Genomic DNA, 23,445 nt, shown 5'->3' on the forward strand with positions numbered 1-23,445 from the left:
AAAGGAGAAATAAACCCTTAAAAGGGGTGGTTCACCTTTAAGTTAATTTTTAGTCTGTTATAGAATGGCCAATTCTAAGTAACTTTTGCTCTTCATTATTTATTATTTTTATAGCTTTGAATTATTTGCCTTCTTCTTCTGACTCTTTCTAGCTTTCAAATGGTGGTTATTGACCCCGTCTACAATCCAAATGCTCTGTAAGGCTAAAAATGTATTGTTATTTTTACTTTTTATGCATATTTCTATTCAGGTCTCTCTTATTTATTTTCCAGTACCTTATTTAAACCAATGCATGGTTGCTAGAGTAATTCAGACCCTAGCAACCGGATTGCTAAAATTAGCAACTGGAGAGCTGCTGAATAAAAAGCTTAATAACTCAAAATCACAAATAAATTAAAAAAATGAAATTGCAAATACACTCAGAATATCAATCTCTACTTCATACTAATAGTTAATTTAATTTAGTTAAGATGAACAACCCTTTAAACGCCTTCCCATGCTACATTGGTCATAAAACAAATTATTCTTTCCATTTCTTCTGTAATAAAATAGTAGCCTCACAGAGCTTTGGGTTTTGGACTGCTGAGGTCAGTGACCCCCATTTGAAAGCTGTAAAGAGAGAAAAACAATTCAATTGCAAGGAATAGACTTGTCTATAATATATTCAAATTCAGCTTGATGGTGAACCACCACATTTTGGGCGCCAAATGGCCTTTTTATCAAGTTACCATTGCCAATGAGATGTATACATTTATGCCATCTAGTGGCAAGATTACAAACAAATTTAAAGGGATACTGTCATGGGAATTTTTTTTTTTTTTTTTTTGAAATGCATCAGTTAATTCTGCACTGAAATCTATTTCTCAAAAGAGCAAACAGATTTTTTTATATTCAATTTTGAAATCTGACATGGGGCTAGACAGGGCCGGACTGGGAGTAAAAAGCAGCCCGGGCAAAAAAAATCAAAGCAGCCCACATGTAAACACACAATGCTCTTGTACTCAGCCACACTTATATATTGGGTTAAAACTTGCATATTGGTGTGCACCTCGTAGGTCTATTCACCCTTTTGTGTATGCAGATAAAAATGATTCTCAAAATAACTGTGATATACTGCCATAGATGCTATAATTCATCAGCACAGTTGCCTACTGTATATAAATAAATCAACGGCTTGAGGTGGGCGATTTTGGGTTGATCCAATTGTGGGCCCTAAGTACCCCCCAACCCCTTATAATTACACCACTGACAGGGGATAGGCAGAACTGAAATTGCTAACTGGAGAGTTGCTGAATAAAAAGCTAAATAACTCAAAAACTACACATAACAAAAAAATAAAAACCAATTGCAAATATCACTCTCTACACCATAGTAAAAGTTAACTCAAAAAGCATCTATAAACTATCCCGCAGGCCCAAAAGCTATACACACAGATAGCATATGATTTTTAGTAGACTTAAGGTATGAAAATCCAAATTATGTAATGATGGGTTATCCGGAAAACCCCAGGTTCCGAGCATTCTGGATAACAGATCCCATTCCTGTATTGGAAGCTGCGTGCTGTAGTCTGTCGTAGCTCTGATGGGCCCTGGTGAGACCGACTACAGTTTAACTACACAAAACAGAAGCAGCCATTTCAGTAGTAAATGGAGTAGCCCTTTGGGTATTTGCCCCGATCAGACAGATTGTAAGTCTGGCCGTGAGTGTGAGTTTTTATGGATTTCACTTTAAAATAAATTAGGAGATAAGCACAAATATGCAGGCACTACTTATATATGCAGTATTGTGCAGCAGTGCAGAATAACAGATGATGCACATATTTGTGCTGAAAATTTGAATTATAGGACAAATGTAATATAACGCTTTAATTAACATAGTGAAAGCCAGAGTGTGCTGGTCATATGCAGTACCGGCAGGCACCAACCAGAAGGCAAGGTTTAGAGTGAGGGGGGACCAACTCAGAGATATTTTTTCTCATGGTCTTTATCCTGCACAATAAACCTTCTTGATGAGGTAAAGGGTTACTAAACTAATCCTGCTGTTTGGTAGCAACTACATTAAAAATATATTTCAGAGGTTCTTTTTTTGCTTGATTCTGTCATAAAATGAAACCACTGTGAAGCATGTGGAATGTATTAGTGCTGCCCTTTGTACTGCTGCCTTTGCACAGCCCCTCAACAGCAAGAGCAGGTTACATGTTTATTTATACATACATATATATATATACTAGGCAATATTACTAGTGTAAAGAAAAAACACTGTAAAATTGATTTTTTTACATTATCAACGGATTTATTCATAGACAAATCAATCAATTGAAAAAGTTCACAATAAGCAGCAAACAGCAGTGAAGATTTCTGCTGGTACTTTCAGCAACTAATTGGATATCATCTGCCTACCTTCCCAGCTGCTTGATACTGACCAGGAAGGAGCCTGCCGTGTCATTCATTACTCTCTGTCTCTCCACCTCCTCCCCCCAGCTTCTCGTTTCACAGAAACAGGGCGGAAACTCCCCAACCAGTCAGCTGGCCAATGAGAGGGGCGTGATCTTCCCCTTTCCCTGACTGATGGCCAATCATAGGAGGTGGGAGGAACACAAGGCTGCTCGGTATGTGTTTGAGTGCTTGTGAAGGGAGAAGCAAAGGAGAGGCATTAATTGCCGTGCGTGCTGTAGTCTGTTGCATTAAACAACAGAAGCGGCCCATTTCAGCAGTAATTGGAGCGGCCCTTCGGGCATTTGCCCGAACAGGGACATTGCCAGTCCGGGCCTGGGGCTAGACATATTATCAATTTCCCAGCTGCCCCAAGTCATGTGACTTGTGCTCTGATAAACTTCAGTCACTCTTTACTGCTGTACTGCAAGTTGGAGTGATTTCGCCCCCTCCCTTTTCCCCCCCAGCAGCCAAACAAAAGAACAATGGGAAGGTAACCAGATAGCAGCTCCCTAACACAAGATAACAGCTGCCTGGTAGATCTAAGAACAACACTCAATAGTAAAATCCCATGTCTCACTGAGACACATTCAGTTACATTGAGAAGGAAAAACAGCAGGCACAAGTCACATGACTGGGGGCAGCTGGGAAATTGACAAAATGTCTAGCCCCATGTCAGATTTCAAAATTGAATATAAAAAAAATCTGTTTGCTCTTTTGAGAAATGGATTTCAGTTCAGAATTCTGCTGGAGTAGCACTATTAACTGATGCGTTTTTTCCAATGACAGGATCCCTTTAAAGTGACAATTTAATACAATCTTGTTACCTGAAGAGTGAACCTAAACAAGTGATGTTTTCAGTTCATAAAGGGGTGGTTCATCTTTAAGTTATTTTTTAGTTTGTTACATAAGGGCCAATTCCAAGCAACATTTCAATTGGTCTTCATTATTTATCTGTTAAGTTTTTTTTAATTATTGCCTTTTTCTTCTGACTCTTTCTAACTTTCAAATGGGGGTCGCTGACCCCATCTAAAAGCTCTGCAAAGCTACAAATGTATTGCTACTTTTTATTACTCATCTTTATATTTAGGCCTCTCCTATTCATATTCCAGTCTCTCATTCAAATCAACTGTAACCAAACAATGGGGCTCTGTTTGCTATGCTCACCAGACAATATGTTTTTCAGGCTGTTCTGGAGCAGATGTATAGTGAATAAAGTACCCCCTCTTTTAAAATATAAGGATATCATAAGTTACAGAGGAGCTCCATAACGATATAAAAGCCAAGGCCAAGTGTTTTTATACAGGTCATGGAACTCTGAGTTGAATTCTAATATCCTCATACTTTGCAACAGGGGTACGTAATTTATTATAATACACAAAAGCCATGAATATCTTGTAAATTATATCCTTATAAACGGTGAGTTCTGATGTCATCAGTTATAAACGGTGAGTTCTGATGTCATTTCTGTCACATGACTCACTGAAACTTGTGTATTATAATAAATAAAGTACCCCCAGTTGAAAAATATGAGGATATTAGAAGTTACCTTCGGCCTCGTGTTTTTATATGGTCCTGAAACTCCTCGGTAACTTATAATATCCTCATATTTTACAAGAGGGGGTACTTTATTCACTATATAATACAAAGATTTCAGTGAGTCATGTGACAGAAATGACATCACTGAGCTCCGATTATAACCGATAACATCACTGAGCTCCGTTTATAAGGATATCATTTACAGAATATTCATGGCTCTTGCTATGCTGAGAATATATTGCACCCTAAAAACTGGATATCCTTACCTTGTGCCTTCTGCCTCCTTTTAGATTGCAAGCTCTAATGAGCAAGGCCCGTTGCAGCACCTGTATAAGCCAGTATTGTGTGTGTACAATTGTGTAGGTCTGGGAAATATATAAGTGCTACACTATAATTCCAATGACGTTTTCTCAGTCCATGATCTTAACCTTCATTGCCCAGTTAGAGAAAATGGGGGTCCCTGGAAATGCAACAAGAGTGAAGATCCCAATAAACGTGGGGTGGATTCCATTGTAATTGTTTTCTATAGAGCAGGGCAGGGAAATGGTCCCATTGAGGGGGGACAGACCCACCATCAGGGGGGCACAGTGGGTACAGCTTTACTAGGCCCAGTGGTACTTTAAGTTTAAAGGGGCCCTGAGGTGCTACACTTGCTGGATTTTGCAGGCCCCCCTAAAGACGTGAAGAATGGATCAGAAATGACCCAAAGCTCCCAAAAAGGACACGAAAGCTTTCAAAGCCGCCAAAAGGACACAAAAGTTTCTGAAAGGATCTGAAGCTGCAGAAAAGGACCCGAAAGCTTCCGAATACCGCCAAAAGGACACAAGTTTCTGAAAGTACCCGAAGCTGCTGAAAAGGACCTGAAAGCTTCCAAATGCCGCCAAAAGGACCCAAAAGTTTCTGAAACTACCCAAAGCTGCCGAAAAAGACCCAAAAGCCGCCAAAAGGACCAAAAGTTTCTGAAAGTTCCCGAAGCTGCGGAAAAGGACGCAAAAGCTTCCAAAAGCCACCAAAAGGACCCAAAAGTTTCTGAAAGGATCCAAAGCTGCGGAAAAGGACCTGAAAGCTTCTAAAGCCGCCAAATTACCCAAAAGTTTCTGGAAGTACCCGAAGCTTCCGAAAAGGTCCCAAAAGCAGCCAAAATTACCCAAAAGTTTCTGAAACTACCTGAAGCTGCCGAAAAGGACCCAAAAGTTTCTGAAAGTTCCTGAAGCTGCCGTAAAGGACATGAAAGCTCCGAAAGCCGCCAAAAGGACCCAAAAGTTTCTAAAAGGATCCAAAGCTGCCGAATGGAGCTGAAGAAAAGGAGAAGGAGCCGAACAGAGCCGATTAAGAGGAGAATGAAAAAGACTTTTAAAGGTAAGTTCCACTTAACACCAATGTTCTTTTTTTTCTGTTTAAACCCCTGACCACCAATGTTTTTTATTTAACTTTTATGGGGGCCCTGGACACCAATATTTCTTTTTAACTTATGGGGGGGCCCTGAACACCATTTTTTTTTAAAAGGGGAGGTTCACCTTTAATGTCATTTTTATTATGTTATAGAACGGACAATTCTAAGCAACTTTTCAATTATTTATTTTTTATAGTTATTTGCCTTTTTCTTCTGACTCTTTGCAGCTTTCAAATGGGTGTCGCTGACTCCCCTTCTAAAAAACAAATGCTCTGTAAGGCTACAAATTTACGGTTATTGTTACTTTTTATTACCTTCTATTCAGGCCTCTCCTATTCATATTCCAGTCTCTTACTCAAATCAATGCACGGTTGCTAGGGGAATTTGAACCCTAGTTACCTTAAGATGCAAACTGGAGAGCTGCAGAATAAAAAGCTAAACAACTCAAAAACCTTCAATAATAAAAAATGAAACCCAATTGCAAATTGTCTCAGAATATCCCTCTCTGCATCATACTAAAAGTTATCTCAAAAGTGAACAACCCCATTTAACTTATGGGGGGGGCCCTGGACACCAATGTTTTTAATTAACATGTAGGGGGGGGGCAGAAGATTTCGTTGTAGGGGCTTCCCTGCTTACACATCCCTTAACCCCCTTTTCCCCGCAGTGTCATTTTCCTGTTGGCTCCCCTGTAGCAGCCGATGGTGCAGCCGATGGTGCAGCCAGTGAGTGGAGCGCTTGGGCCAGATCAATGTGCCTGGGAGGGGCGAGCGCTGATGCAGCACAAGTCTATGACAGCAGCAAGCAGGCAAGTCGCACACGGCTCTCCCAGTCTCACAGCTGCTTCTTTACCGCAGTGGGCGATCCGGTATCCAAGCGAGAATCCCACGCAAGGGAAAAAGGAGGAGGACAACCCCCCCCCGCCACCGTGAGATATTGGAGTATCCCGGCGGCAGGTCCCCAGGTGCAGGATGAGGATGTTGCGCTCCGGAGCTGTCTGTGCTCTGTGCCCGCGCTAGGAACTATGGATGTTGCTCTTGTAACGACCTCTGCTCATTTCATCAGTCCGCTGCGGACAGGCATGCTGAGAGACCCTGCTGTCAATGGGCGAGGACGAGGACACGCGCAAAATTAACCACAGCTTTCTCCGGGATCACAACTATGTGACTGAAGGTACAAAATACTAAATATCACCTCCCCCACGTCACTGTCGTGAATCCTGTTGTGTCCCCCTCTCTGTCACTTGTATTCAGCCACACTGTGTCTTGTCCTGGTGCCCCCCATGTCTGCAGATGGTAGAGTCCAGCAGCACTGCCTTAGGGCAAGTACGAACAGCGACTGCCCTGAAACTGCCTGTGATTTACTGCAGTGTGGCCAAGTGAGGAAATGTAAAGGACCCACGTATTTAGGCGATAATTAAGCAGCACATTGAGCACTTCAAGAATCAAACCCCTCGTTATTCAAGTGGTTTTGTTTCATTTGGCCAATTGTGTTTATTGTTTACATTCAATTAAAATCAAGTATATTTTAATTTTACATGTACAGGTATAGGACCTGTTATCCAGAAACCTGAGTCTTTCCTGATAACGGATCTTTCTGTAGTTTGGATCTAACATCTATTAGAAAATCATGTAAACATTAAATAAACCCAATAGGCTGGTTTTGCTTCCAATAAGGATGAATTATATCTTAGTTGGGATCAAGTACAAGGTAATGTTTTATTATTACAGAGAAAAAGGGAATCATTTTAAAAAATTTGGATAAAATGGAGTCTATGGGAGGCAGCGTTTCTGTAATTTGGAGCTTTCTGGATAGCGGGTTTCCAGATAACGAATAGCAAACATTAAACATGGTATTTGTAGCCTACAGTCGAAGTCCCAGGACTTCCAGTGGCCAAACCCCTCTTATTATTCAAGTGGTTTTGTTTCATTTGGCCAAATGTGTTTATTTTTTAGATTCAATTAAAATCAAGTATATTTTAATTTTACGTGTACAGGTATAGGACCTGTTATCCAGGAGTTTTCCAGATAATGGATGTTTCTGTAATTTTGAATCCTAAGTCTACTTGAAAATCATAAAAACATTTAATAAACCCAATAGGCTGGTTTTGCTTTCTATAAGGATTAATTATATCTTAGTTGGGAACAAGTACAAGCTTTTTAAGATCCTTTTTTAAAAATCTGGATTATTTGGATAAAATGGAGTCCATGGGATACTGCGTTTCCATGGCTTTCAGGATAGTGCGTTTCCGAATAAGGGATCCCATACCTGTATAAGACAGTAAACATGGTATTTGTAGCCTACAGTCGTAGTCCCAGGGCTCCCAGTGGCCAGACAGAGGTTGCTGGGAGTTGTATATCTATAATATATAGAAATAAAAGGTTAGTGGTGGCTCAGCAGAGTCTATTCAGGCATATCAGTGCAAGGCCAGGCATTAAAGTGTCAGTTTCATTGGAAGATGCTCGTTATTTGTGGTTCCCCCCATGTCCTGAGCTGGAGGAGAGGATTGAGCAGCTGATAATGGTGGAACAGAATAACAGAGAAAGCGCTCGGTCATGAAACCCTTCCTCCTGGTGCATCTCAGGGCAATAAATGTTTCATTGGTGATGCAAGAGCCTGTGCTCTAACGGGAATCGACAATAGTCAGATCAGCAAATTTGCCTTGTGTGTAGATCAGGCCCACAAATAAATCGCTACAGCTGCAATTTATAAGGTTCCTGGTATGGCCAGTTATACAATCACAGTTGGCATGAAGCATGAATATATATGGGCAATTAGAGGAGACAGATATATAGTTAATGCTGAAATAGATGGAGTGACATGCGCATGTGTGTTCCCTACAAGAGACTGCTGCCCTGCCTGGGCTGATGGATCATTATTTGGATGACCAAAGGCTTAGCGCTCTTTATAGATATGTTCATCATGAGAAGGTTCTGCAGTATCTCAGGTTTCTCATCTCTCTCTCTCTCTCTCTCTCTCTCTCTCTCTCTCTCTCTCTCTCTCTCTCTCTCTCTCTCTCTCTCTCTCTCTCTCTCATCTATTTGTCTGTCTATCTATCTATCTATCTATCTATCTATCTATCTATCTATCTATCTATCTATCATCTTTCTCTCTGTCTCTCTCTCTCTCTCTCTGTCTCTCTCTCTCTCTGTCTCTCTCTCTGTCTCTCTCTCTCTCTCTCTCTCTATCTCATCTATCTATCTATCTATTTTTTCTATTTACCAAGTCTAGATCCTATTCAGCAAGGGATAAACAGAGTTTCAGAGCAGAAACAGACTTAACATAGTATTTCTCAGTCTTCACATTTTAGCTGGCATACATTAGATAAGAGAGTCAAGGGAAAGCTGAAGACTATACAATTATATCTAGATGTTCAGGGATCCATTATCAGGCAGAGTTGAGGGTGCATTCTGTATATACTGTTCTTTTCAAGGGCTGAATTTGTTGTAATTCTATTCTACCCATAATTGTTACTCTGTTTGCCCTAATACAGTATATAAGGAATTATCACCACTAGTAAATATGTGGTTATTAGGAGTATAAAGAGAAGAGTATTGTGGTCATATAGATATCAAATCAAGTTATATGGTGTATGGAACTCCAATGTGGCTTCTAATATACTGTATCTGTACCTCTTTTTCTCTCTTCTCTTCATTATTTCTCCCTTTCTTCTCCCTTTCTCATCTGGTCTCTCCCTTCCTATACAACTTTTCACACCCCTCCATCTCTTGTGTTCTCCCTTGTATTCCCCCTTCTTTTTACCCCTTTCTTCTCTTTTCCCAATTTGTCCTCTTTTCTTCCTGGCACCCGTTCTATTTATCCCATTTCCCATAATCTACCCCTCATCCTTTTTTGCTTTGGAAAATGAATATCATTTTCACCTCTACAGTTTTGTCTTGGCAGTGCCCAGACAGAACCACAAAATAGTTACGTTTCGGATGCAGGAAGTGTCTCCTAATGCTTATCTGCTCATTTCTATCACAACTGCCTGTGATTGCGAATAGTGTAATGAAACAAAGTGAATGTGAGGGGCAGCGTATCTTAATCCCCAGTCCTATGTGTGTACGTGTGTCACTTTGCCTTTAGCATATTGTTGTGAGTCACATCTTTCTGTCTCTCGGTGTCTGTCACTTTCTATTACTTTGCCACTTGCTTGGTGACTGTACACAAGTCACTATCACTATCATCATCATTGTGGCTTCACAAAGTGTAAGTTTTTTATTATAACCGCCTTTGCCTTAGGAGTTTCACATGCTTTATATTTATATACTTTACTGCATTTCCACCTCACCCATGTGTAATATCACACAAGATCAGTTCCGTACATTGGTATATTCCCCAAATTTTGAATGATAGGCGGCATAGGCTGCGAATGAGTAAAAAAGGGGCAGCTGATGTTACTATAATAGTTCTTAGGCTGCAGTGAATTTCTGACTTTCCCAGCTACCCCCAGTCATGTGAATTGTGCTCTGATAAACTTCAGTCACTCTTTAATGCTGTACTGCAAGTTGGAGTGATATCACCCCTCTTCCCCCCCGCCCAGTAGCCTAACAACAGAACAATGGTAAGGTGATGAGATAGCAGCTCCCTAACAGAAGATAACTGCTCCCTGGAAGATCTAAGAACAGCGCTTAATAGTAAGTCCCACTGAGACTGATTCAGTTACATAAGGGCCGTCCCCTGGGATTGTACGATTCACTATGCACACAAACATACCAACAAACCATACATGTTAGGTCTCATGAGCCAATTAACAGACCGAGTTCTGTCTTTTGCTTCAACACTTCTTCCTGTTACAGAGCTGCAGTATTTCTGGTCAGGTGATCTCTGAGGCAGCACACAGACCATCAAGAAATAGTGGTTCAAGGCAAGAGATGTAAAAGGGAAATATTTACTTAAATATATATTCCAGTTTGGTAAGATTCTTTAATATGCCACTTAATATGATATAAACTGTTGTTTAAGTGTTCATTTTGGGTGTATAGTTTTCCTTTAAGAAAGGTTTGTGTATCTGGTTCCTTGGACTGTCACTCTAGTGATAATGTTTTTTGTGAACTGCTTGTGCCCGCTGGTACGTCTAGCACTAGCAGACCTATACTGGAGAAGGCTTGTATTTCCATTATCATCTTTGCATGTGGTCCCACAGCGAGAAATGGAAGTATTGTACAAAAGCAATGATTTACTCCCCAGCAAAGGCTGGGAAACTAGAGCTCTGCCAAAGCTAGTATTGAAAAGCATTATAAAATATGAAAAGTGTGATTTTGAGAAAATATGTACACAATAAGGCTGTTAAATACAAACAAAGCCAGGCCCATTCCAGCACTTATCCTGGCATTTTTCTATTAAATCTGTTAATTATTTTAATATCACTATGGATGTAAATTGTCAATATTTCTTAATAATTTAAGCACCAGAAATATTCTGTACCAGTGACTATATCCAGCCGCTTGTTGATACAAAAATATTTTCTAATACAATAAACCTGATAGAGGGTCATTGCCTAGACAATATAGTAATGGGGGACATTTATGAAAGGGGCTGAACCCCCACACCTTCCCCATATCTGTGCATCTTGCCAATCTGGTCAGCATTAAAGATTTGGTTTGTTTTTGCCGCATAACTGAATGCATACCGGCCAACAATCTGACTACTATAATGGGGGGATTAAAGAGAAGAAGGGATTTGTCCCTAAAAAGGGAGCAAGAGTGGCAGGAATCAAGTAACAAAATATTTTGGGAAAGAAGAATATATGTGTGTATATATATATATATATATATATATATATATATATATATATATATATATATATATATATATATATATATATATGGAGAAATTGACATATTATAGTGATGCTTTAAAGGAATTGTTCAGAGTAAAAAATAAAAACTGTAAATAGATAAAAAAATTTCTAATATAGTTTGTTAGCCAAAAATGTAGGGATGCACCGAATCCAGGATTCAATTCAGAATTCGGCCAGGATTTGGCCTTTTTCAGCAGGATTCGGCTGAACCGAATCCTAATTTGCATATGCAAATTAGGGGCGGGAAGGAAACTCGCATGACTTTGTAACAAAACAGGGAAGTAAAAAATGTTTTCCCCTTCCCACCCCTGATTTGCATATGCAAATGAGTGTTCGATATTTGGCCGAATCCAAAATAGTGGATTTGGTGCATCCCTACAAAAATGTAATGTAAAGGCTGGAGTGACTGGAGTGAAGTGGGCATAATAGCCAGAACACGACTTCCTGCTTTTCAGTTCTCTTGGCTTCCACTGATTGGTTACCAGGCAGTAACCAATCAGTGACTTGAGGGGGGCCACATGGGCCGTAACTGTTGCTTTTGAATCTGAGCTGAATGCTGAGGATCAATTGCAAACTCACTGAACAGTTATATCCCATGTCGCCTGCGGGATGGCACTCGGATCGATTCGGTTTTCCGAAGTCGCCCGAAGTTCCCGCCGGTGATTCACATTCTAGCTGGTTGGAAAGCATTTCGAGAAGGGGAGATTTGTCACTGGGCGACTTATCTCCCCCGAACCCTACATGTGCCACCACCCTAACGGGGTTTTATATTTACCTATCCATTCTCTTGAATAGAAATTAGTTGATAGGGTCAACAATCAGATAATTACAGTTGTAATTTGTATAGTTGTAAAAAATGGCAAATTGTTATTCAATACTATCACTCACAAAATGGAAATTGCCTTTAAACACAACATCATCACATGGGCAGAGTTTGGGAATACACATGGAATTAGAGGGATGCGTGGGATTCCTTAGGAGTGGAGAATCTACTACATTTAAAGGCTTTAGAGATGAGCTAGTCTAATTCAGCATGTATTCTAAATTAGGGTTATGCTGTTTTTAAACCAGTATATAATGCAGGGATGTGCTATAGGACTTGCAGTCATTATTTTTATTAACCTTCATTCTGAAATGCTTCACAGAGCTTCTGTAGCACATCATTAAAATTAGCCAATGCTTACAGTCTAAGGTCCCAGTCTTATTTTCACACAATGGTCAGTTTTATCAACGGTCCTGTATCTTTTTAGAGTGTGGATGAAAACTGGGGCACCCGGAGGAATCCCTTACAAACATAGACAAAAAATACATTTGAAGCAATCCTAAGACGTGAACGTGTGCATTCTAACCAGTGTTCCATGCCGAACAAACAAATCCAAATTCAGGCACAAGGTCAAAGCAGGCAGCAAGCAGAGTCCATAAAACAGGCAGAGGGTCAGGGAAGACAGCAGACAAGCAGAAATTCAGATAACAGGCCAAGGGTCACAACCAGGGTGTCAGAGAATGGAGGAGCAATGGCAGAGCAGGAATCATTTACAGGATACTCAGAGTGGATATTGGATGGATACTCAGATAGGATACTCTGGAGGCTAGGCCAAGGCAATAGCACAAGGATTAAGCCCAGGGTATTAGAGGCGAAAGGCTTAAAGGACAAGGAAAGTCTAAAATAGAATAAGGCTAGAAATGCTGTATTTTGTATACTAAACATAAGCATGAACTTACTGCACCACAAAGCCTAATCAAACAAATGATTTATGCTGTCAAAGTTGGCCACAGGGGGTCACCATTTTGTAACTTTGTTAAACATCTTTGCAAGACTAAGACTGTGCACATGCTCAGTGTGGTCTGGGCTGCTAAGGGATTGTCATAAACAAAGCTGCTTGAGTTCTGCATGGCTGGGAAGTAAGGCGGGGGCTCCCCATGCTGTTCATAAGTATGATTGTTTCCCTGCTCAGCAGTTAGGGACCGTCTGACAATTCCTATCCACAGCAGTAAATGAAGGTAGAATTTCACTGCATAAGGTCAGGTTTCTTATAAAAACAGTACACATTTTTTAATTAAAGTATGTTGGAAATAGGTTTCTTTTTCATTAAAGAAAGTAAAAATGGGATTTTATTTTTTTGCCTTTCTTTGTCCTTTAAAATATTGATTAATTGGGCTATGCCCTGCAGCCAGATCACAGTGTCAGCGAGGGAATACAGCGAGGAAGAAACGTTATTGCTATTAACCTCCAGGCCTTCCCGCACATCAGTATCGTGGTGTGATAAATCTCCCATTCGAATTTACATTCAGATCGGAGGATTAATAGTCAAATGTGTGAATTTTGACACCAAAAAAAATTTCAAATTTGAAATTACTATTCAACCTTTAATAAATCTGCCCCTAAGTGTAATATTATCTTAAATTGACCATGATATTTAAAGGTGAGCCGACATTACCCGAAGGTGAGAATGGTCTGTTTTTATGGGAGGTTAAGCAGTATATTAGACTGTAAGAAGCATATAATGTGAAAGAGATGATATGGTGAGGTTGATATTTTGTAAAGTAAAGTGAGCAAGATGTTTTTTGAGAGAAGTTCGGCAAGATATATATTCGAGATTCGTCAGGATTCGGATTTGGCCGAATACTTATACCCGGCCGAACCGAATCCTAATTTGCATAAGGAGTATTATGGTCAATTTAAGATAATATTACACGTAGGGGCAGATTTATTAAAGGTTAAATAGTAAATTCGAATTTGAATTTTTTTGGTGTCAAAATTCACACATTCGAATAATAATCCTACAATCTGAATGTAAATTTGAATGCATTTGCACATTAGGGGCGGGAGGGAAATTGCGTGACTTTTTGTCAAAAAACAAGAAAGTAAAAAATGTTTTCCCCTTCCCGCCCCTAATTTGCATATGCAAATTAGAATTTGGATTCAGTTCGGTATTCTGCCAAATCTTTCACTAATGATTCTGAGGATTCGGTGCATCCCTAAAAGAAGGTGAGCATTATATTATCTGAAGGTGAGCATGATATTTCCTGAAGTAAGGTGAGCATAATAGATTCTATTTACTAAAGCTAATTCTCCTTGAATTCACAGGGACTGTGAAGTATATTTAGACACCATTTCATAACAGTTAAATGCTTTTGATTTGTAGATCACAGGGTCATCAGCCACTATTCTTGAAAATGCTTGTGTGGAAACCTCAATCATAAGCTTTCTTTGTTCAACACATATAAATAAACAGTAAGGACCATGTGTCACGGTTGGCACCCTAAATCCAGAACCAATGCTAAGCACCCTGTTCTCAGCTCTTGCTTCCGCCTTTAACAGCCGCCTTTCACCTCGGGAGGAGCCCTTGGCTAATCGGATGCCGCCAGGTCTTATTAAGAGAGGTGCCAAGCGAGGGGTTCTGAACAAGCACAGGGGCACAACGGTAATGCAATGTCTTATGGGCAGAAGGTTGCGATACAAGGTGTAGACAGAAAGAATAGTCAGATCAGGCCGGGTCGGGGCAGGCAGAGTACAAACTGAGTCGGGCAGGCAAGGGTCAAACCAGGAGATCAATCAGAGGGGTTATGGATACAGGAGAGTCGATTACCAGGCAGGGTCAGGATTCCAGAAGTCGGGATAGTCAAAAACAGGCAGGGGTCACAACAGATAATCAGAATCAAACAGCTAAACAGCACGGAAGCACCAGGAACAAGATCCTATAACGGGCAAGGATTAACACAAATACAAATACTGCTTGAATTTCGCGACTGCGCCTTTAAATCACACAGAGACGCGCGCGCCCTAAGGAACTGGCGCCTGAGGGGAGAAAGACCGGCGTGGTGGGCGTCCCCGCCGAGAGTACGGTGGGCGTCCCCGCTGGCCCACTAGAGTAACTCCCACACCGTCATTGTCTGTTTGCCAAACTGTATAATACATTATATTTTTTTCTACATTAGATAATTGTCTTTTTTGCCTTTACCTGAAAGAGTTTATTTTGCGTTCATCTGCAGAGGTTTCATTTTTGAGCCTCACTGGCATCTAAAGTTCCATTGCAAATTCTGTGATCTCAATAACATTGAATAACTTCATCCTAGGATTAGCAGATTAGTTCAGATGATTGCGGAATAAAGAGCATTTTGGATATTGTGTTACTGCTGCTTTGTAGAGCCCTGGGTTCTGTGTGGGAATAGGACTAATTCCTGTGTTACTCGGGTTTGAAGAGGGTATAAATAGCTTTTCAATGTGCCATTATTGGATAAGACGCTTTATGTACAGCGATATTCCCTAAAGAAATAATGACCCAGTTCAATTGAAATTGATATCATTGAATATTTGAAACGATCCTAACACTTTCCCAGTGAAATGTTATCTTGTGAAGCTCAGCAGAGCGCGGCCATTAATAATTCAATAAATGAAGTTTAGAAAAAAAAATAAAAAGTACAAATTCTTTTCAAATAATTGCCCCCAAAAATCATCCTGCTGCTTTTTATTTAACCGTACATTATGATTAACCTCATGTATTGCAATCTTATACTGCAGCCGTTGATTTCTTCACCCCTTGACTACAGCTTTCTTCCATCTGCCTTAGTGAAATGAGCAATGAGTAACTAAAGGAGAACTAAAACGAAGCCTTAAAACCTTTTTTATAATTAATGAGCATCGCTATTAAGAAAGTGCTACACTTGCTGTTTGAAGTGCTGGCAAGTGCTTTTTTTTTTTGATTGCCTAAAGACTTTCTACACCTTTTTCTGTTAACTTCCATTATTGTTGTGTATGTGGGTTAAAGGGCAAGTAAAAGGAGAATTTGTTGTTTTGATTTTTTGTGTTGGGAAAAATGGTTTACTGAAAAGTGTACAAATTGAATAGAGCAAAATAAGTAAAATGTATGGAAACTGGAAACAGGTAAAATTAAAGGATCGGTAACATCAAAAAATTTGTTAGTATTCATTGAAAAAAAACCCCACCAAGACAAATTAAACTTTTTAAAATCACAAAATTTAAAAATTTTGATTATTTGGATAAAATGGAGTCTATGGGAGACAACCTTTCCATACAGAATTTTCTGAATAATTGGTTTCCGGATAACAGATCCCATACCTGTATTGCATTGATACAGGTTACAGAGTTTAGTTGGCTTAGAAAGATATAACCTGTAACTCAACTGCACTGATTTTATTTATTTATTTATTTTTCATCACATTGCCACTAATGGGTCCAGGAAGTGGAAACAGAAGGCATCTTTTTGGACTTTACACTACATCTTAAAGGGATACTGTCATGGGGAAAAAATGTTTTTTCCAAACTGCATCAGTTAATAGTGCTGCTCCAGCAGAATTCTGCACTAAAATACATTTATCAAAAGAGCAAACAGGTTTTTTTTTTATATACCATTTTGAAATCTGACATGGGGCTAGACATATAGTCAGTTTCCCAGCTGCCCCAGTCATGTGACTTGTGCCTGCACTTTAGGATGGAACTACTTTCTTGCAGGCTGTTATTTCTCCTACTTAATGTAACTGAATCAGTCTCAGTGGGACTTGGCTTTTAATATTGAGTGCTGTTCTTAGATCTTTCAGGGAGCTATTATCTTGTGTTAGGGAGCTGTTATCTGGTTACCTTCCCATCGTTCTGTTGTTAGGCTGCTGGGGGCGGGGGGAAAGGGAGGGGGGATATCACTCCAACTTGCAGTACAGCATTAAAAAGTGACTGAAGTTTATCAGAGCACAAGTCACATGACTGGGGGCAGCTGGGAAAATGACTATGTCTAGCCCCATGTTAGATTTCAAAATTGAATATAACAAAATCTGTTTGCTCTTTTGAAAAATGTAGTTCAGTGCAGAATTCTGCTGGAGCAGCACTATTAACTAATGCGTTTTGAAAAAAACATGTTTTCCCATGACAGTATATTATTTAATATACTGCTCAGGGCATATAGAGGTGTAAAATAAATTATTAGGGGTGTGCTACAGCACAGAGACCCTCTCCTGGTCTCCAGATGACTTACACTTGTGTCGTTATTATACAGAAGAATAGGGTACATATAAAACAAAGCCCAGTATTATCTTCATGTTTTGCCATATTACACATATCTGACCAATGTTCCTACTGATTGATCAAACACCCTGCAAATACCCACATTTCCAAGCTGAAGTACCAGCTGATACCCCAGGTAGGCTTAAATGCAGTTGGCTGCACAACCTATCAATGCCTGGCACTCAGTCTGGCCAGTTGTGAGCTCTGGTCTATGGTCATAGGTTCGGAAGTGTTCCCACAATGAAAAGATGAGCAGTTGACTAGACAGTGATCATTGGGGAGTGTCTCAACTCTCTCTCTAGAGAGGCTTTCTGTTGAGACTGGTTATCAGAATCAAATCAAACAAAACCATTCACCTTATTAACATACAATTTCTGGATGCATTGTGTCAATTTGTGTAGAATAAAATGGCACAGACACATATATGTTCATGTAAAAATCAATGAAATCATATTAAAACATTATAAGAGGGTGATCTCTGGAAGCCTCTTTGCGGGGCAGGTTTATTTAAGCAGATATCATATATCCCACAGGCTGTGTGATAGAATTATAGGCTGAATGGGACTGCCGCTGGGTGACTATTGCACTATACTAATGATTTCCATTGCAGCTGCATCTGAAACATGTAATTATAAGTAGTGATCAGAGTCATGTTTACACTGTGCACTTAGGCCGTACATTCACATTGGATAGAGTTTCCTTAATAAATGAGCATGAAATTTATTTTCACATTGCATCTGATCCTGTCGGAAGAGATGAGCATTCTTATGAAAAGTCAATTGATTAGGATTGATAAGAATCAGGACATTTCGGATGATTCAAGGGGCAAACCAGCTGTAAAACAATTTGATGATTGATCTCTCCCCATCTCAACTTGGGCATATTCACTTTTCGTATTCACATTACTGACCATGAAGCACTCCATCTGCTCCTGAACCACATCTTCCAACTTTTTTACTTTGCCACTTGTGATATCAGTTCAGCAGCAGGTAGAAAATGACATGTTGACCAATCATTGCCTATACAAACCCAACAAATCATGGATTTGCCTATACAATCATGGTAAGCCTCACTGGCCAAGTTTGCATGGTTGGCAATAAGTTAACTTTCAATGATGTAGCTACAGTTGTACAAATACAACCCCATCCCAATTGCATGAAGTGCCTTCTAATTTAGAGGAAGATGGTAAGAAAGTTTCCATCTTATAATCTAGGGGAGGAAAGACAGCTGCCCAGACTGTGGAAAGTTTCCCGAGGGAGGGCATGTGCTTCCTACATTGTGGACTTCCATGAGAGACCATCTCCCCAGGCTCCCTTTGTGCTTCACAAGGCTGAAATATGAACTGTGGTGAGTCACACTTCCCACCTCAGATTGGGGGTAGCCAACTTCTTCGTATTGTTTGTGTGTATGTGTTTCATCTCTCTGTACTGACTGATAAAAGAAGAACTACTGAACACATTACAGCTAAAAACAGGTTCCTTTCAGGACTCTCGGGGACTGGAGCGTTTTCCTAGGTCAATGCACCTTCCAGTTGAGTCACTGGAGGCTCTCATGGCTGCTTTGGGACAGTCCTCCTACCTATATTGTATTTTCTGTCTCCTCCCTGGTCACCTCCCATCTCGTTACCCTCATGTGTTTCCCATTTCCAATTATGTACCCTTTTTAAACCTGTCCCTGACTAGTGATCTTTGCTTGATCATCTGAGTGCCTGAGACCTATCCAGCCTCGGACTTCTGTGATTCCTGACCCTTGATTCCTGGTTCCTGTGTTCCCTGCCTGGTTCTGTGCCTGTTGCCTGTTTCCCTTGATCCTGTTCCCACTTGGTTCCCGATACCCGTCTTCTGTGGATTTCCTGTTTTGACCTTCGGCCTGTTACTCGACCCTTCTTGTCTGCTGCCTGCCACTGACCTTGCCTACCATTCGGACATTGCTAGTCTTCCGCCAGCCCTGACCTTCTCAGCCTGCTACTGATTTCGCTCTGTCTCTACCCAGTCCTGTATTTGGTTTTTTCAGTTTGCACTCCTGTTTATTGTTGTTTTCATTCTAACTATTAAACCTCCCTCATTTTATCATGGCTTCTGCTGTTAATCCTGCAGTAAATGTGTATCATCTGGGTTATCCAGCATATATGCTTAAAACTGCTGAACATTCACCAGCCCTCAGACATGACTGTTCCTTTTGTTAAATGGCAGAAATGACCAACCATACTGCCCAAGCATTTTACTATGTAAATAGAGAATTTGAGGCATTTTAACAGACAGTTCTGCATTCAGTTAAGTCAAGCTGCTATCTGTTGATGCCCCTTTTCCACATATGGGTGAGCCATTAGCAGGTAGAGGAATGAGCTGCTCTTCACATCTCCCCTTAAATTTATTATTAACCTTGCCATAGATGCTCAGATTTAATCAGGCACTATTGTGTTGGAATATATGTTAAATACGGGGGGCAAGTTTAGACATAAATGTCGTCTTCCAGTTCCACTTCTCAGCAGGCAGGATGGGGCATTGTCAGGTGCCTAAGTAAGAAGATCTGGAGCTTCATCTCAGTCCCGTTTAGAGGCATCAACCCAAACAAATGGATAAATGCAAACTGACCATCTATGTTGATGGCCATATCAGACCTGTTCAGTTCATGCTTTGTATATGAGGAATGTTGGTCCATGTAGGGATGCCCTTAGTGTTAATTTTCCAAAGCTCCAATCCCAGTCCCTCTGTCACAATGTACTGGGGGTGGCATTATTCATAAAGAGACTACAGCCTAAAATGTAGTAATATTGCTGGTTGGGGGAGCATTAAAATTGGGTTTTAAGAAAGGTAAAACAACATTTGGGTAAGTGGGTAGAAAATTATTCAATGAAATGTAAAATGCTAGCTGTCATTAATTCTAGTGCATGCTAAAACAGCAGATGATAACACTGCTTCTATCCAGCTAGGTGTACCTACCCCTCCTTAGCAATATGATGATCCGGCAGCTGTCTCTGCCCATGTAGAGGTCATTGATCTTACCTAATACATGATTTAGAATACTGCAGCTCAATGCAGAGCTAATAGATCATTATAACTCTCCAGGGGGCACATCCGTTTAGGCAATTACACAAGTGATTATTTTTGTCCAGAAATTTGACTTTTCTTTGGAATTTTGGATAATTACCAAGTAAACCAAGTCTAAGGAGAAGGTGGCACAACTAGCAATGGTTTGCACATTTTTCACCGTATCCAAGAACACAAAAGGGATTACCTTAACTGCATTCCATTCACCTGCAGGGAAGGAAACTATTTGATCTCTCCACCTTACATTACCACTCATCAACGTCTGGCCTTTGTCTTTATCTCATTTACGTTCAATAATTCGCAAAAAAATGCCGATTGTTATATATGTGCTGTTGTTTCCATTTTACTCAAAGTATGTAATGCATTGTAATGTCTTCTCACTGTTTTGAATAATGTCAGCAATGTACAGTGGATCCTTATTGCCGTATGGGGTCCCCACTAGGCCAGAGTGCAGATGACATCCGAAAGCTCATTTATCAAAGGTCGAATTTCGAATTCATGTGAATTTTTTTTAATTCGAATATACTCACAGTTAGACTGGAAGGTTATTTAAGAAATAATGTGCATGGCTAATATTCGATCAAATGGTTCCGACCCTAAAATCCGAATTGTGTTTGATTCGTATTTGATTAGTACAAATTGAGTGTTTCTCCCGAAAAAAAAACTTGAATGTCAGGCAGGCAATTAACATCTCCAAATGGCCAATGCCATTGACTTGTATATGGATCGGCAGCTTTTAAGCTGGCCATAGACGCAAAGATCCGATCGTACGAATCAACGTACGATCGGACTTTCCCATCTCCCGACCCTCCACTAACCATTCAGATCAAAGTCTTTACCATTCCTATCAAATAAGAACAGATCACCCAATGTTCTGCCCCTGACAGCAATCGTACGATACTTATGTCTGACAACACTAGTGACAGTCTCCCACTGAAAATCGTACGATCGGCAATACACGCAGAGATATTATCGGCAGGCGACAGAAATTTTCTAACCTGTCCGATCGACCAAACGACCGATCTCCGACGGACGAAAAATGACGGGACTCTCCACACATGGTCCGAAAATCGTACGAATCCACGATTCGTACGATTGGATCTTTGCGTCTATGGCCATCTTAAGGGGGCAAATATTTGAATTAGATCTGTTTGCATGGTCGAGGTGTGATAAATCTCACATTCGAATAGGGGGATTAAAATTCAAATGTGTGAATTTTGACACTTGATAATTCAAATGTATTATTCGACTCTTGATAAATCTCCCCCCTAGCCTTCCTTTGTCCTCTGGGTCATGCCTCGTGTAATTAGGAGGGTGCATAGCAGTGCCAAGTGCAAAATGAGGTAGAACAGATTATGGTCAATAACAGTTCTTTATATTGAGGTTTTGTAAAAGAGCAACTGCAGGGACTAGCTGACCCATTGGGGCTCATTAACTAATGTAAGATCCAAAAATTGCAACAGTGCATTTACCAGTAGCTTATCCATCTGCATTCATTTTGATCATTCTAGTAATCCTAGTAATAGGTGTAGCTTAGTGATGTGCGGGTCAGCCCGATACCCGCGGGGTGGGCGGGTTCGGGCCGACCTCACACTCCTTTTCGCGGGTCACCACCTTCAAATGACGACTTCTGGCTTCCGGCTGTATAGCCGCGCCTGCTCGCCCTGCCCCTTTTGTAAAGTCATTGGCGGCACGGGTCTAGAAAAGGAACCCAGAAGTCAGATGGGGCCGGGAAAAAACAGATCTGCACATCACTAGTGTAGCTTAACTCTCTCTGTTAGGGTATACATCCAGACTTAGACCGGTGCAGACCTCTGTATAAAGGGTACAATGGATTGCTATGTTCAGCAAGGACAGTGAGTTGCAGTAGAATTCTAGGGTCCTTCTTATAAAGCTCTGAATGAATTAAAACACCGAACGTGGCATTTTATAAAACGATAATTATTTTTTTCCGATACCACATAGACACAACTTCTTTCTTTTTTTTTATCACTTATGTATCACTTTGCCTCCACTTTGACTTCAATACACTGACTTTACTTTTCCAGCTCAGACCTGGCAAAATCCCATTATTTCCTTTGGGAATTCAAAAGAACTTGTGTTTGGCCAAGTGAGAGGATAAGTCATCAATATTTAACAACCCATCGATAATCTTGTTGGAGTGGAAATGCCATAAAAATAATGGGATTTAGATTACATTTACATTACTTGGATGGGTACTTCCCTCTGACTTTGCCAGACAATTTTTGAAGCTTTAGTAATGGGAGAGAACAATAAAAGCCTAGTACTTTGTTGTTTTTCAATAAGGTTTATAATTACAAAAACATCCTTGCTCAGGGTTTAGATCAGCTGCTACCTACTTCATGAGAGTCACTCATATGAGCAGCACTACTCTTACCATATGTATTATACTCAGCTTCACATAATCTTATAAAATGAGACACTTTTTGTCTAATACAGGTATGGGACCTGTTATCCAGAAAGCTTGGGACCTGGGGTTTTCCGGGTAAGGGGTCTTTCTGTAAGTTCTCTCTCCATACCATATCTGCTGAAAAATAACATTTAAACGTTAAATAAACCCAATAGGATTATTTTGTCTTCAATGGGGATTAATTATAACTTAGTTGGGATCGAATACAAGCTACCGTTTTATTATTACAAAGAGGAAATCATATTTTATATTTTGAATTATTTCTTTAAAATTGAGCCTATGGGAGATGGCCAGGGGCGTAAATACTGAGGAAGCAGACTCTGCGGCTGCAGGGGGCCCCAGAAGGTATAGGGGCCCCATGAGGCCCTTAGTCATATAAATTATCAAAAAACATTGGTTAAACAAGTCAACCTTTAGACATTTTGGGGGCCTGAGAAATTATTTGCTGTGATCCCTTATCTAGTTAAAGGATCTACCAGTAGACTTTTAGCTGGTGATCAGTCGATCTCAAGACACTGTCAATAAACATCTTGTCTAAATCACCCTCCTATTTCATGTTTTATTTAAGATATTTATGTTAAAGTTACATAAGAAATAGTTGTTTGATAAATATATTAATATAAATTCCTTCATAAATCAATATTATATTAAATAAGGAATATATTTTTCATGGAATAGAATGCTAACAATGCTTTTATGGATGTAGATCTTAATGGGACATCATCACTAAAAATAGACCTCACATTAGTAAAGTATGGGCACTCCTGATTTAGAGGATAAC

General features: G+C 40.1%; 2 protein-coding genes across 5 annotated transcripts in view; one reads left to right on the forward strand and one right to left on the reverse strand.

The window, feature by feature from the left end:
- Nucleotides 1-2,722, reverse strand: part of LOC108704166 — a 40,095-nt gene extending 37,373 nt beyond the window's left edge. The window contains exon 1 of the mRNA XM_041579396.1: nucleotides 2,400-2,722. Within this exon, the coding sequence (XP_041435330.1) occupies nucleotides 2,400-2,445 (46 nt within the window). The 5' untranslated portion in view covers nucleotides 2,446-2,722. The remainder of the gene's footprint in view (nucleotides 1-2,399) is intronic.
- Nucleotides 2,723-6,155: 3,433 nt separating this feature from the next.
- The window catches only part of LOC108706535 (serine/threonine-protein phosphatase 2A 55 kDa regulatory subunit B gamma isoform), a 73,961-nt gene continuing 56,671 nt past the window's right edge, over nucleotides 6,156-23,445 (forward strand). The window contains exons 1-2 of one of the 4 annotated variants that reach the window (XM_041579397.1): nucleotides 6,450-6,537; nucleotides 18,397-18,530. In XM_041579397.1, coding sequence (XP_041435331.1) covers nucleotides 18,521-18,530 — 10 coding nt within the window. In that variant the 5' untranslated portion in view covers nucleotides 6,450-6,537; nucleotides 18,397-18,520. Of the gene's footprint in view, nucleotides 6,538-18,396; nucleotides 18,531-23,445 lie in introns of those variants that run through there. The other 3 variants (XM_018243038.2, XM_018243037.2, XM_041579398.1) reach the window with 3 other exon arrangements.

This window comes from Xenopus laevis, chromosome 1S (genome assembly GCF_017654675.1).
Source record: "Xenopus laevis strain J_2021 chromosome 1S, Xenopus_laevis_v10.1, whole genome shotgun sequence".
NCBI classification, from domain to species: domain Eukaryota; kingdom Metazoa; phylum Chordata; class Amphibia; order Anura; family Pipidae; genus Xenopus; species Xenopus laevis.